Source organism: Neopsephotus bourkii, unplaced genomic scaffold, assembly GCF_033783945.1.
Source record: "Neopsephotus bourkii isolate Nb327-2 ecotype Australia unplaced genomic scaffold, CSIRO-AGI_Nbou_v1 NB_1820, whole genome shotgun sequence".
NCBI classification, from domain to species: Eukaryota; Metazoa; Chordata; class Aves; order Psittaciformes; family Psittacidae; genus Neopsephotus; species Neopsephotus bourkii.
The window spans coordinates 11933527-11947928 of record NW_026902293.1 but is presented as its reverse complement, the minus strand read 5'-3'; the positions used below and the strand labels follow the sequence as shown (position 1 = coordinate 11947928).

Genomic DNA, 14402 nt, shown 5'->3' with positions numbered 1-14402 from the left:
CCTTTCCAAGCAAACATAAAACACCTAGCTAGGGTTTTAAAGACCTATTGCTCAATGGGTGGGATAGACCACCCTGCTTTTGTATAGTCTTAGGCTTTGCTCCAGAAATGGTATGTTACATTCTTCCACTGGAGTTACTACTTTCATTTGGATCTCACTGGGTTTTAAATGTGTGACTTTTTCCACTCTCTGGTTAATATCTATTGTCCTGCAGCGTATTCTGTTGTTGCAAGAGCTACTGTTTTTGTTGGACTAGGGGTACAGGAAGTGAAAGGCATCCAAATGTTTGTGAAAAATTATAAAACCTAGAAATTAGAAGGAAATAGGTTAGCCATTTGAGGAGGAGGGGAAAAAGCCTTTATAGTTCAGGTACTTGAAAAGAAAGTTCCCTTTGTGCTTCTGAATTTTGTAATATTCTCCAGTTTTTTCAACTTGATGTGTTACTGATGGATCTGTCACAACTGTATGGCCAACACTCCTCAAGAATCAGAAAAGTAGAATGGTTAATAAAGGAGGTAGCCTTCTTATCTTACTGTTTTACTGTTTTTCTGTCACGTTACTGTGGGCAATCCAGTTAAGAAGCTTTAGAAGTGGAGGAAAGTACTTCAGATGTCATTAAATCTCTTTAAACGCTTGAGATAAATTACTGTTAATGAATCATAGAATCATAGAATAGTTAGGGTTGGAAAGGACCTTAAGATCAAATGAGACCTCCTCTAGGTTATGCAGAAAACTGGAGAAAATACTGTATTTTAGCTCCCTCTGTTTCTAGACTGTCCATAAAAGAGTTATTGATGGCAGTAACCAGCGGAGTCTCCTGAGGATTTACATACATAAATCAGGTATTTGCACTCTTGAGAAGTTCCTGTCTTGCAGCAGAATGGGAAATGCTGCAGACATGTAGACCTGTGATAGAATTCAAACCTGTTCTCCCCCAGTAGCTTCTTGAAAAACTGTCCACAATGAAGAATGGCCAGGGATTTCTTTGTACATTAGCATCTGTATCTTAGTGAGTTTAAACTCCATTATAGTAAGGAATGAGCACATCTCTCAGTGTGTAAAGCTAGCACTTGTGAGTTGTGTACAGAGATTATTTCACAGGCAGAATTAATTCACAGAGACCATTTTGTATCTGTATTTTTTCCTGCCAGGAAGGTGAACAGGAGGGATGTTAATCATAATGGACCATTTTTAGGTGATAAAGACAGGAAAATCCATAGGATGTTTGTGTACCCATCTTCATGATGTGGAGATGAAAATTTCACAAGCAACAAGTTTTTTTACAGTTGAGAACCTCTGTGTGTGATGTTGTATGAGGGCAACAAGAATGGGACGAGTACTATTTAACGAGTATGATTGCAGAGGTGGGTGAATTTACTGTGAATTGTATCATTACTTTAAGAAAAGCTCAGTGTTGCTCAGTTCAATGGCCATTACTAATGCCATCTTTCTAGATAACAGGAAAATCTCCTTCAAACCAAACTCGGAAGTTCTACTAACTCAAGCTTTTTCCATATGATCTACATAGAAGAAAAGGCAGTTCAGTTGTTGGAAATGGATCATTCAGTGTAGTGTCTGATTCCACAAGCATTAATTATATTAATTCAAAACATAGGTCCACATCCTCACATCCTGTTGAAATATGAAAACAAAGCTGCTCTTTACCTGAGACCTGAACTTAGCTTTGGAGTGTGTGTATATATATATATGTGTGTGTGTGTTTGTGTGTGTGTATGTGTTAGGCTATGAATGGTAACATTTGTCTTCTTTTGTGGGATTTTTTTGTTGTCTTCTTACTCATTCCCGCTCTCACTTTCTGAATGATTGCTTTCATTGGCGTCATCTTCCTTAGACAAATCAAGTTAGATCAGGATTGAAGGGTGAAGAAATGAGTTAACACTGGCTAGAGAAATAGGGAATTGAACCATCAACTTGATGCATAGAGTTTTGTTCTATTTGGCTGCTCTAACTTTGTGTTGAGTCGCAAGGTACAACTAAGATGAGACGCATCATCTTTGAAAACAATGTTTCTGAGCATACAGGGTGATGGGAAAGTGGTTTTGTTACTGTTTAGGGGCAAGCAGTTGAATTCCAAGGCAATCAAGTGATTCTGCAAACCCCAGAGAGTTCACAGTGACAAAAGCAGTGGAATACTACTGAATTTTGCACTTCGGTGTACCTCAGTTTCCTTTAAAACAGATTTTGGCATTTCGGTGTGAGGATCGATTTATAGTATCTTGCCCAGATGGAGTCATTTTGAGCGGATGTTAAGTTTGAAGTATTTACTTTTAATTTATGATTTATACATTGATTTATAGTTGCATTTAGATTGATGCTGCTCTGTTAATTCATATGAGAAATATAATTCATAGAATTAATAAATTCTCTTATTGATTCCACTATTTTGCATTTATTTCTGGTGCATCCTGTGCAGTTAATTTTCATGTATTTGAATTTAGACTGCATTGTGAAATTGAAACATTCCTGTGTTTGGAACTTTGTCTGATACTGACTTTCCTGTATAAAATCCTACTGTTGAGGTTTGCTATCACCAGGCCTTTCCTTTTTGTGGTGTGTATGCATGTGCGTGTGTGCGTGTTGCACTTTGTTTGGCTCTTGTCCTTGGGATGTTGCATTTAACAGTTCATTTCTGAAGCAGCACATTTACCATGTGTCAGATCTCTAGCTTAGAATTGGTAAGGCGATGTCATGTCAGAACAGTCCGTACTGTTTGTGCCTTCCAGCAGAGTTGGAATTTAGAACTATCTCATGTTTTGATTTAAAAATAAGCTTCCAAATGCACAAGTGGAAAATGATGGCATTATTTTCTGTTCACATAAAATATAGATAGGTTTTTAGCATCCACTTGAAGTAGTCAGTGGGGAAGTATGTTTCTGAAGCCAACAGAGCTCTAAACCTATAATAGCTTGATTATTTTGTTCTCTTTAGTTCTTCTGCTGGCTTGAAAGTAGTCTGAAATCTTTCATGAAGAAATTATTATATGAGTTACTTACCACTAACTGCATGGGAAAATTAATAGGCTTTCTTTTTTTTTTTTTTTTTTGAATGTGTTTATTCATCTATAAAATAATTTCCTTAGATTCACTTTCAGATTTCAGATACGTACTGCTTCCAAATGCATCTTCCCTTTCATTTGTTGCTGGCAAGGCGGCTTTTCTCCCTGATTGTATTTCAAGGATGGGAATCTTAAAAAGTGGTCAAATTTAGTGTATCAGGGAAAGTGTATGTGAAGAAAGAGTCTCACTTTGGTATAGCTGGGTGTTTTCACCTGGCACATGTTGGGAAGCCTGAGATTGTCAGCTTTCTCAGGTGAAAGGGTAGAGACGTCTCCGTGAAGAAGATCAGGAGGATTTGTGTTTTCTCATATTCCCAAAGCTCTATGGGAAGAAACTGGCATTTTGTTTATCCAGTTACTGATTTTTTTACTTTGATACTGTAGGGTGAAAAATGAGAGAAATGATGGTTCAGTTTTGTTTAATGTGTTAGATTATTCCTATGCATGCTTTCTACCTCAGCTGCTTTGGCAAAACGGGTTTGTTCTTTAAAATAAAACATAAAGTATTATTAATTTTTTAATAGTTGCATGAATAGCTGCAAGATATTAATTCTGTTCTGGTTTTCACTGAGGAGATAACAAAGAGATGGGGGATGCTCTTTTTGGGAGTGTCTCCTAATTTTGGGACTGCATTTTAAAAATAGACTTACCTAACCAATAGTACAACTGACAGATGATTTCAGGAGATGCAAAGTGTTACGTTTCTTGTGTGACTGAGTTAGTGAAAGCTTTACATTTAATGTGTACAGTGCTTGGGTTGGAGAAATGGACCAGATGCCTCATTAGAAGTTTTACTAAAAATGCACTATACACATGAAATCTTTACTTATAATTTAGTGAGGAAGGCCTTTTTGCATGTTTAACTTAATTCTTCCTTCAGATACTGTTTTGTGAAATGTTTTTTTATTTATTTTATTATTTATCTGTAGGTCCCTTCAGGGAAGTCGGAATCCTTTGCATCCATGTTGAGACGCTCTCCTTTAATTCAGATGGGACCTGCCAAAGATAAAATTGCCATTGGTCAAATATTCCATATTGTAGAAGATGATCTTTATATAGATTTTGGTGGAAAGTTTCACTGTGTATGCAAGAGACCAGAAGTAGATGGAAAGTAAGTAATAAACTCATGGTAAGCAGTTAATACATGTGAGTGACATACTCAAATGCTTAGCTAATGGGTCTTGACCATCTTCTGGACTGAACTTGCATAGTTAGTATGAATTTTGTGGTTTAAGCTGTAGTAGTTAACATATTGTGCAGAATGAAATTATGAATGTAGTAGTTAGAACTAAAAGATAAGGAAGCAATGACTTCTAGTGGAAATAGTATTTATAAGCTTTCTGAAGTGTCTTTAGTGCCTTATGATTATGTATTCTTCAAAGATACGTTGTTTATTTAATTTGTCTCCAGGTTGCTTTGATGCCTAGTTTTTAATATGTAGGCAAAATACCATGTTTTTGAATTCTAGGATTAATTGAGTCCTTTGTGCCTGTCACATCTGGCAGCAGGCAAAGATTATTCTTAGTCTTGATGCTGCTTTTTGCATCTCTTACCAATTCTAAATGAAGATGAGCTTTGCCTTTCCCAATCCCATTCTTGTATGCTTGAGGAGTGTTTGTCTGTTCATCTCAATCTGTGACCAGTCATTTTGGTTTTGTGGTGGAGTTCAGACCGAAGTTCCCAGTTCAGCTGAGGTAGCCTTCTGCCAGGCCTGTTAACTTTTTGCACGCTGGGGAAGAGCATTGAGAAGTCCATCCTTATAGATCAGTAGCCTCTTCTGGGCACCTTTGCACATCAGGACAGTTTCTTGTCTACACTGTATACACCGAAGTCTGCTGTTCTGAAGACCAGGTTTCTCTTCTGCCACTTGCATTTCTCACTTTCCTTTGGTATTTAAGCTCTGTCATCAGTGATCAGTGTATCAGTGATCAGCTGAGGCTGCCATCAGCTACCATGTTCCCAAACAGTTCTTTTCTGCCTGTGAGTAACATGTCCAGAAGAAGACCCTGTCTGGCACCTCTGGCAAAAACTTGTCACCAGGATACCCACTCAGAATTGCTTGCTCCCCTCTATGTGTGTTTCTGCTTAAGCAGACACCAGGGCATTTGAAATCCCTTGTGAGAATCAAAGCCTGCAATCATGAGGTGACTTATGGTTGTTTGAATGAGTCTTCATCCTCTCCCTCATCCTGACCAGACAGCCCGTAGCAGGCATCCACCCTGATACTGTCTTTGTTGGTCTCCTCTCTTACTCTGACCTGTAGCTCTCAACTGTCTCCTTGCATGGTTCATAGCAAGGCTTCCATGAACTCATGCCCCTTCCTTACTTCCAGTGCAGCCCCCTTTTCCTGCTCCCATGTTTGCTCCCAGATTTGGGGAGCAGGCAGCTTTGTGCATTGTTTTCAAATCCCTGACTACGATTCATTCACCTTGTGAATGCTGAGCCCACTGCTTTGGTTTTAGTGTTGCCTTTTCAGGTATTTGGCAACTCCTTCAAAATACCAGTTTAGCATCTTTAAAGGAAAATCGCCCTTTCTCTTGCCATTTATATAAGGAGGTATTTCCATGAGGACATGTGCTTTCGGTATTTTCTTGGTCTGTTGTGTTTTGTTTTTTTTTTTTTTCTCAGCAGAACTCAACTATTTTCGTGATACTGAAATCAAATTTTGTTTTTCTTATGTAATATTCTTTGCTCTTTGACGGTGTTAGAAGTTACTTGAAAATAAACACAAATTCTTGAAAAAAAAACTAGGTTTGTATCTGTAAAGCATGTTCCCTTAAACTGCTCAATCCTGATACCAGAAGTTGAGATTTCTTGTCCAAGTGAAAGACTCTGTAAGTGGTATCACCAGGTAGCAATAAGAAAGGATTCCACCCTTAAGACTGTCTTGGGTAGAAGAGCAACTACAAACAAAAGAAGTGTTCCTCACTTGGAAAATCTGGAGTAGCTGTAAGTACTTTTTTCCCATCAGTTGTTCTAAAGGAAACTTAAACATTAATAAACAAATACCTAAAACCCAAACAAAACACCACAAACTGTCAAGTAAAGGAAACCTTAGAACGGTAATGATACAAAATTGAAATTGAATAATCATTTGAAGAACCTGCTAGCAAGAGCTAGCACCCCCAACCCCCTTCTTCCCATCCTCTTTGGGAAAACTGTTTCAGAGGGTTGCAAAAATGTATTTCATGGTATTGAGATTGGAAGCATGCATCAGCGTAGTTAGAGGCCAGACTGGAGTCAGGCAAAGATGTATTTGGTTATAAATATCAACAGCATTTTCCTGTTTGGGATTTATTTAATGGGACAGAGGTATTTATTACCTTTATGATGTCAAGGTCTCATTTAACATATGCTGTACTTATTAAATATATACTGTAATTAGTAAAAACACATCTCTTGATACACTTTGACTTAAATGCTGTATTAAATTTACATTGTTTGATGCTACTAACATATAGTAATTCTGTGAAGCAGTTGGAGTTTATACAAAGGAGAAAGGGTCTGCAGGAAGGTAAAGGTAAAGTAACTTTTCAGCTGTAGAAAGCAAGTGGTGTATATTTTTTTTATTTTTTTTTTCTTTTAAAATGCAGAGGAAATGAATTCTTAAAGAGGAAAGTCTGTCTTAGATCTCTGAATGAGCAACAACTTAATCCATGGCAAAAAGGTGCTGTTACAACCTGCTTTTGCCATTGTCAGATGGAATTCCCAATAACCAGAAAACGAGGGAAGGGGTTGTGCTGACACTGCCTGATGCATGGTCTGCACCTGTACTGTTAATGAACAATTCCCATCAAAAGCACAATGGCTTTCAGCAATTTTCTAAAATACAGGATTGTGGGACCAGTTTCCAAAGAGGATTAAACTGCACCTCTCCATGCCAGTGTACTGAAGCTTTATTTTCAAAGACTGCTGTAACACTCCATCAACTCCAGTATTATCAGGCTGTAGGATCAGAAAGACACTTCCTTTATGTTTGAGTATGCAGCTGGTGCAGGGATTTCCAGTATATCCTGTGGCAGTTTTACTTGACACCTTTTATACAGTGCATATTTGCCAAACTTAAATAGTAGAGAACGGAAAAAATCATTTGATGCCGGTTGTGATTTAGAGCATGACAGCTTAATGCGCATCATAAAACATTACCTAATGCTGTTTCTGTAAATTGTACCAAAATATTTACACTGTTTGAATGGCTGCCAGGGTAAGTTTTATTGGGGAAACATTCTAAATTCTTCTGGTTTTGTTCTGTTTTTAAAATATTTTATGGATAAGGGCAGAATGGAATCCAATTAAAAATAATGTGTCTTTTTAGACCAGGTAATGTGAATAAAGCTGGCTGTTTATTGGCAGTTTATCTATTGAAATAGTCTTAAATTTAAGGTGATAACAATAGGTGAAATTATTTAAAAGGTCTTGTAAGATTAAAAAAATCGATTTCTGGAAAAAAAGGTGCATGGAGAGAGATGCTCTGCAGGGGGGAGGATTTCGATAAGACACTATTTGGTTTACTTCCAGTTTGCATATTAAACAAAGGCACTGCCTGTTAAGCTGGAGGGTGAGTTTGAAGTTAACTGCCCCATTTTTATGACATATGAATATGCTGTTTGAATAATTAGTACATCTTTCAACCAGAATGAGCTGCCTCATATACAGCAATGAGTAAGCTACCTTGCCCTCAGTGTGAGCAAAGATAGTTGCATGAGGAAAGATGTGTGTGGTAAACTCACCATTTGCTTGCTGAACCCTAGTTTCTGTGACTGTTGTGTATATAATGGTGCAGGATTATTACAGAAAGATTTAAAGAGATGATGTAAAAGGCATAACCTTTCTAACTCTTTCCTTTTAGAATTAAATTGTGGTGAGACACTGGAAGAGGTTGCCCAGAGAAACTGTGGGTGCTCCATCCCTGGCAGTGTTCAAGACCAGGTTGGATGGGGCTTTTAGCAACCTGGTCTAGTGGAAGGTGTCCTTGCCCCTGGCAGGGGGTTGCAACTAGATGACCTTTAAGGACCTTTCTAACCCAAACCATTCTATGAAATAAGGACCAGACAACAGCCAGACTGGCCCAGCAGAGAGACCCAACACCCCTCTCCCTTCCCTGGGGCCTTCACTCTTTCATTGATAGAGGCATCAGATTCACACTTAACCTGGTGTCTGTGACTAACTGGGGGCAAAGTGTCTGAGTACCAGTATGAGCCACCTGTAGGATACAGATCTGGTGGCAGTGGAGAGACTTAATGCTGTTTTTCCTTAAGAGTATGTATTTCTTCCCTATCTTGTACTGCTGCTGACTGGAGTGGTGCTGTTCTGGCAGCCTGGCACATCCTACAGCTTTCATGTCGAACTTTGAATGTTGATGAAATTACTGCTAAAAAAAAGATAAGGTAATTAATGTGACATATTAAGGAAACATTTCTTGCCTATTTTAGTTTTACATGTTTGCTTTTATAGTGTTCTACTTCCTTTTTACTGTTTTTTGCCCGTAAAATAGCATCCATCTATAATATTCTCAAAAAAAGTTCTCGGGGGGGGTGGGCGGGGTTGGTTTTTGTTTTTATTTTTTTTATTCTTTAATGATGCATGTTGAAGGTACCAGTAAAATGCACACCACGCTGGATTGGGGTGCAACATTGGTTTTGATTTCTGTAATGTATTCTTGCTTAAAAAAGGCTCAAGGTCTGCTGAGGAAAATTTCTTTCACTTCCACTTTTGGTAAGTGTAAGATACTAGCAGTGTTTTCTCATTCTGTTTATGTGTTCATGTTGTTGCTGTTTGCTCATTGGCATTAAGTCAGTGGTTTCCTCTTTTGCTGCTTCCCTTCTGTTGTAGTTTTCATTCCCAAAAGATCAGTCTTTTTCTTACAAGTGTTTCTAGTGGTAACCACACTGTAAAAAAAATCTCATAAGAAGATGGAGAAAATATGTAACCAGTCTTAGAGCATTCATTATCTTTCTTCCTTCCATCGTCTTTTTCTGCCATTGCCTTGTTTATGCGCTCCGTTGTTAACTGTTTGTACTCCTTCCACGCTTGTTTTCTGTATTCTTTTTCCAATACTGATTGCTAATATTAATTTCAAACACAAGTACAATGTAGTTACATACATAATTAACTTCAGTTTTATATTACATCTATTCATTATTATATGTTTTTAAGCATTTTTAGCTTACATGCTCACCTTTTAACCAAAGTTATCCCACTGAACCATTAGAATTTGCAGTTTTGGTGTGTGTTTTTAAGCAGTCAGCATGTTCTAGAGCTGCCAGTATTGCAGCAGTGTGTATGTTCCTTCTAATAATGCTTTTGGAAAGTTTTGTAAATAATTCTTTCTCACTTATACGTAATTAAAGCAGAAATTATGTAACTTACCCAAAATACCTATTACCATAATCTCATTTAGTCAGCATGAACATTTACCTGGCCTTTCACACAAGATTTGCTCTGTTCCTGTGTCATCAACTGATACGTTTGTTTGGAAAGAACTTGCCTATCAAAACCCCAGCAATATTAGTGGTATAACTAAGCATCCTGGGAGAATTTGGTAAGTTTACATGGCAGTGATTTCCTTTCTGCCTATAACTTCACATGGTGATGTCTGTCAGTGCCATGTTGCTGACTAATACGTCTGTAGTACTAAACAGCTATCTGAAATCAAAGTAGTCTTTATACTTCCCTGCTCCTTTATCACCCTTGTTAGCTTCCAAGTTGTCTTACCTATTAGGTAAGCAGCTACTTATTGGAGGGCAAAATTCCTCTGCATTTTCAAAGATGAATTTAGATTATATGATTTTTATGTTGAAAATTATGACCTGTTCAGATTTGCTGAAGTATAAAAGAAAGTGTGCACACATGCACACATTCCTGAATCTCTTCCAGTTTGTATCTTTTATGGAAAACGTAATCAGACAGCTGGTCTCCACACTGTGGAGATTAAAATTACCAGAATGCCGTGTTGAGATTCTCTGAGGACCAAGCTGGTTTGCAGTAGTCATCAGCAAACTTGGGGTTTGGCACTCTGATCAGCCTTTGGTCTCAAACATTGCCCAAATTCCAGGGAGAAATGCTAAGCAGGACTGATGATGATGTCCTGTTCCCACATACCAACATTGCAACTTAAAAAGGAAGTTTTATTGTTTATGTTGAAGAGGGCTAAATTCAAGGAGGTGGCATGAGCTCCCTTTTCTACAAAGCTTACATATAGTGCAATTGGCCATTGCTCCGAGCCCAAACAATGCATGTGGTGCCACTCTGTCTGCTCTTGAACAATTTCAGCTCCCTTTTTTAAAAAGCAGGCATGCAGAATAGCTGTGTGATTGCAAACTTAATCTTTGTACTTCAGCAAATAACCTCTAACTTATTTATAGCAGCATGCATTTTGGAAATTACAGCATTTTTATTCCCTATAGACATAGCTTATTATTTGCATGGTTTCTTTACAACTGTGACTGCTTTTACCACCCACTGTATATCGTCCTTCAGTGGTTACTTTCAACCACAAATGGAGGTGTTGGCTTTGTGTGGCTCTGTAATACACACAAGACTGTACTTCCAGGGTTCCTGGAGCTCAGTCTGTAAATATTTTTCTTGGACTATACTGCAAATTCTTCATCCTAGATAGATACATTAAAGTTTAGTTAATGTAATAATGCCATGGGACAGGTGTCGGTTATCAAAAGTACAATTAATCCATCTTAATGAGGCATCCCACACAGCATTTGGTACAGAGTATACAGCGTAGACCTAGGATTACAGCCACAGCTCTGCATGCGAGCCTGGTAATCATTCTTTCATCTTTGTTTTCACTTCTGTTGTTAGTTTAAAGTAACAGAGAGTTATGGGATTTGATGACCTTTGGAGGAAAAAAACTCGTGAAACTGGTAGCATTTACTAGTGAAACCTTTGTGCCAGCTCTGTCTTCCCAGGGCATCATGATGAATGGGACATGGAATATGGTGTATAAAACATCTTGGGAGAACAAAGCAGTCCAAAGGTGGCCTGGAGGTCTTTTGGCGATGTCAAAGTCTGTAAATAACTCTTTAAGCCACACTTTTTCTCATATGTGGACATGCACACATACACAATAAGAAAAAAAAAGGCTTGGGAAACTTATTACTGCAATAGAAGGCTTGAGTCTGTAGAAGGATGAGGTCAGTTAACTCTCTCTTTTCCTCTAATCCAGGCATTGGCTGTCAACAACTTCAGAAACTAGAATTACAAAGTCATGGCTTGAAACAGTTTCAGTTCTGCCTAGTGTTTTGTTTTGAATTTGATGAGAATAAATGACTTGAATCTGTGTATGAAGTGTGTTTGCAAATTCTAGCTCCCCACACACGCACACTTTGAGAAAGTCGTTCTGTTCACATGCAGTGAGGAGCTCTCACTTCTAGTAAAGTGCAATTACTTCAATAGCTAGACAGTACTCAAGGGATTTCAGCCATTCCAGATGCATATGATTATGAATTTTAGTGAAAATCCTAATGTTTCCCAACATGTTTCACTGACCAAGGACTCTGGGTGACAGCAGATGAGGTAGGGACATGTCAGTTATACAGGTGTGCAGTACTTTTCAGGAGTACAGGGACCTATATTAATTAACCCACAGAACAAGGTGCAGATATTTCTGGCTTAAAGTCTGGTCAGTTTGACCTGTTCCTGTAATGCAGGTAAGGACTAGATGGAAAAACAGTCCAGGTTACCAGAGCAGTATAACTGCTTTATTAGGCTGGGTGTAACTGTGCATTAAACCCTCTTCTTAACATAATGAGTTGAGCTGCAGTGCTGCACTGATGTGGCCTTTGATTCCATTTTGGGAGCCAGCTTGGTGTGAACTAGCCCATGGCTCTTGCAGTGCATGGCAGAGAGGTGTAGACTTGCCCAAAGACAGAAGCTGTTTAGTTTCTGGGTTGAGAAACTGAATTAATGATGGTTTGGACCAGATGTGAATTATAAGTCTTCATATAGCATAGATCTTACTCAGAAAAATTAATGCTATCATATAACCATGGAGTGGTAATTACTCATCACTCTGGAGCAGTTTCAGTAAGCAAGTCTCAGAAGGGAACTAACACAGCTAGGGAAACATACTGCAGGTAATATATCAATCTTGAGCTCTTCAGAAAGCGTGAGTCAAGCCTCCCACAGATCATGATATTAAAGTTGGTTTTATTTTTTGTTTTGTTTCCTTTTGGGTTCTTTAGTTTTTGGGTTCACTTTTTTTTTTAACTTGGCAGAATAAGAATTTTTAATTAAACCAACTTTTTTTAAAGGCAGTTGAGCTTCTTGTGTGACTGCAGCAGCCAACATTTTAAGACACTAAATACTGAAAAGATATGGGAAACTTGTTACTGTTAGCAGAGCTAGAGATGTTGTATGGATTTTTTTCACTGATAATTCTTCTCTGTCTGCTATAGAATACTAAGATTACTCAAGCTAGAGGCCAGTAACTAGCAGTGTACCCCAGAGGTCAGTACAGGGTCTAGTGCTGTTTAACATCTTCATAGTGACCTCAGGTGGGGCAGAATTCACCCTCAGCAAAGTTGCACAGAGTAAAAAACTCAAGAGTAGTTGTTGCACAGGGTGGCTGTACTACCATCCAGAGGGACCTCAATAGGCTGAAGAAATGGGCTGATGGGAACCTCATGAAGTTCAACAAAGAGAAGTGCAAAGTCTGTCCTCTGGGGAGGAACAGCTGCAGGCACCAGTACGTGCTGGGTCCACCTGGCTGGAAAGCAGGTTGGCAGGAATGGCCCTGGGGGCTCTTGTGGACATAGGTTGCGCTTGAGCCAGCAATATGCCCTTCTGACAGAGAAGGTGAATGGTGTTCTGGGCTGTATTATACAGGGTACTGACGGTAGGTGGAGGGAGGTGATCCTTCTCCACTCAGATCTGGAGTGCTGGGTCCAATTTTGGGCTCCCCAGTTCAAGAGACCCCTAAGTGAAGGGTCCCTAAGAAGATGGACTGGAGCATCTTTCCAGTGAAGAAAGACTGAGAGACTTGGGACTGTTGAGCCTGGGAAAGAGAAGGCTCAGGGGGATCTCACCAATGTGTAGAATTACCTGAGAAGAGGGTGTAAAAAAGAGCCAGGTCCTTTTCAGTGGTGCCCAGTGACAGGACCAGAGGCAATGGGCACACACTGAAACACAGGAGGTTCCCTCTGGAATGCTTTTTCAGTGTGAGGGTGACTGAGCAGGGGCACAGGTTGTCCAGGGAGGTTGTGGAGTCTGTCCTTGGAGATACTTAAGAGCTGCCTGTGGCCATTGATGATTTAGTCACGCATTTGTATTTGCAGTCAACTGTCTGCACAGAGAGATTGCTCATCAGAGGGAGGAGTGGGTGTTGACTGCTGCTTGGAATAGGCCCAAAAGATTGATAAAATGGAGTTGTTACTCCTACACACCAAGCCCCCAACAGATGCTGTTCTTCCCCTGATGCTTTCTGTAACTTCTTGTCAGCTTACTTAGATGCCGTTATCCAACCAGGACGTGGTTGGATAAAAGCAGGTAAATACCTACAAAGTAACGTAAGCCTTTTAAGGCAGAACATCTTTGAGCTGTGTAGGGGATCCAGCTGCTTTGCTGCTATTAGGCAGCTCAGCAAATCTGAATAAAAAGAAAAAAAGGAAAAAAAAGGTGTTGAGACAGAAATAAATGCAATTTTATTACATGATTATTTTCCTTTTCTGTTCATCAGTATGCTAACAAAACCAACACAGGTCTTGCCACTTAACTTTTCGCATGCACTTGTGTGGAATTAGGATGGGAATAGCAATTCAGTATAATTTTTGTATCAGATGTTTTTGAGGAAGAAGCAGAGGCAACAGAAGAACTTCTAGAAGTTGCTTTAGAAGAAGTAAAGCAACACTTGGGTTGTGTGTAATTACCTGTACTGAGTGGGGAGCATCTGATGATGCCGTCCCTGCTCTTGTATTTGTTTGCCTGATTTTCTTCAAATTTTCAAGGTTAAATTTGCGATCCTAGGCAGGTGTTTCTGTTGTGCTGGAAGAACTGCAGTGAAAGTGAAGAGTTTGGTATTTTAAAAGAAAAAAAGAAAAGGCAAGAAATAAAAAAGTGTTACTCTTCTAAGAGTATTCAGTAGCTGTTACAACTTGCCTTAATAGATTTTGGAGTCTGTGTGTGGTCACTGCTTCCATGGCTCTGTCAGCATTTTAGGCATGATAGCAGCCAAGCAGGGATGCAGATGTCTGCTGCTTTGTGAACTTGCTGAGCATATCCATGATTTATGGACACTGAAATACGAAGTATGATGATATTCAATCGTGGAACTTTTTTTTTTTAAACAAAGCCAAAACTCTGCTTTTTCCTCTTG

At 39.0% G+C, this 14402-nt stretch overlaps 1 protein-coding gene across 2 annotated transcripts in view; it reads left to right on the top strand.

The window, feature by feature from the left end:
• Nucleotides 1-14402, top strand: part of TPD52 (tumor protein D52) — a 116826-nt gene that overhangs the window by 54403 nt on the left and 48021 nt on the right. For both annotated transcript variants that reach the window (XM_061342872.1, XM_061342870.1), the window contains one exon: nt 4006-4187. In XM_061342872.1, the coding sequence (XP_061198856.1) occupies nt 4006-4187 (182 nt within the window). Of the gene's footprint in view, nt 1-4005; nt 4188-14402 lie in introns of those variants that run through there.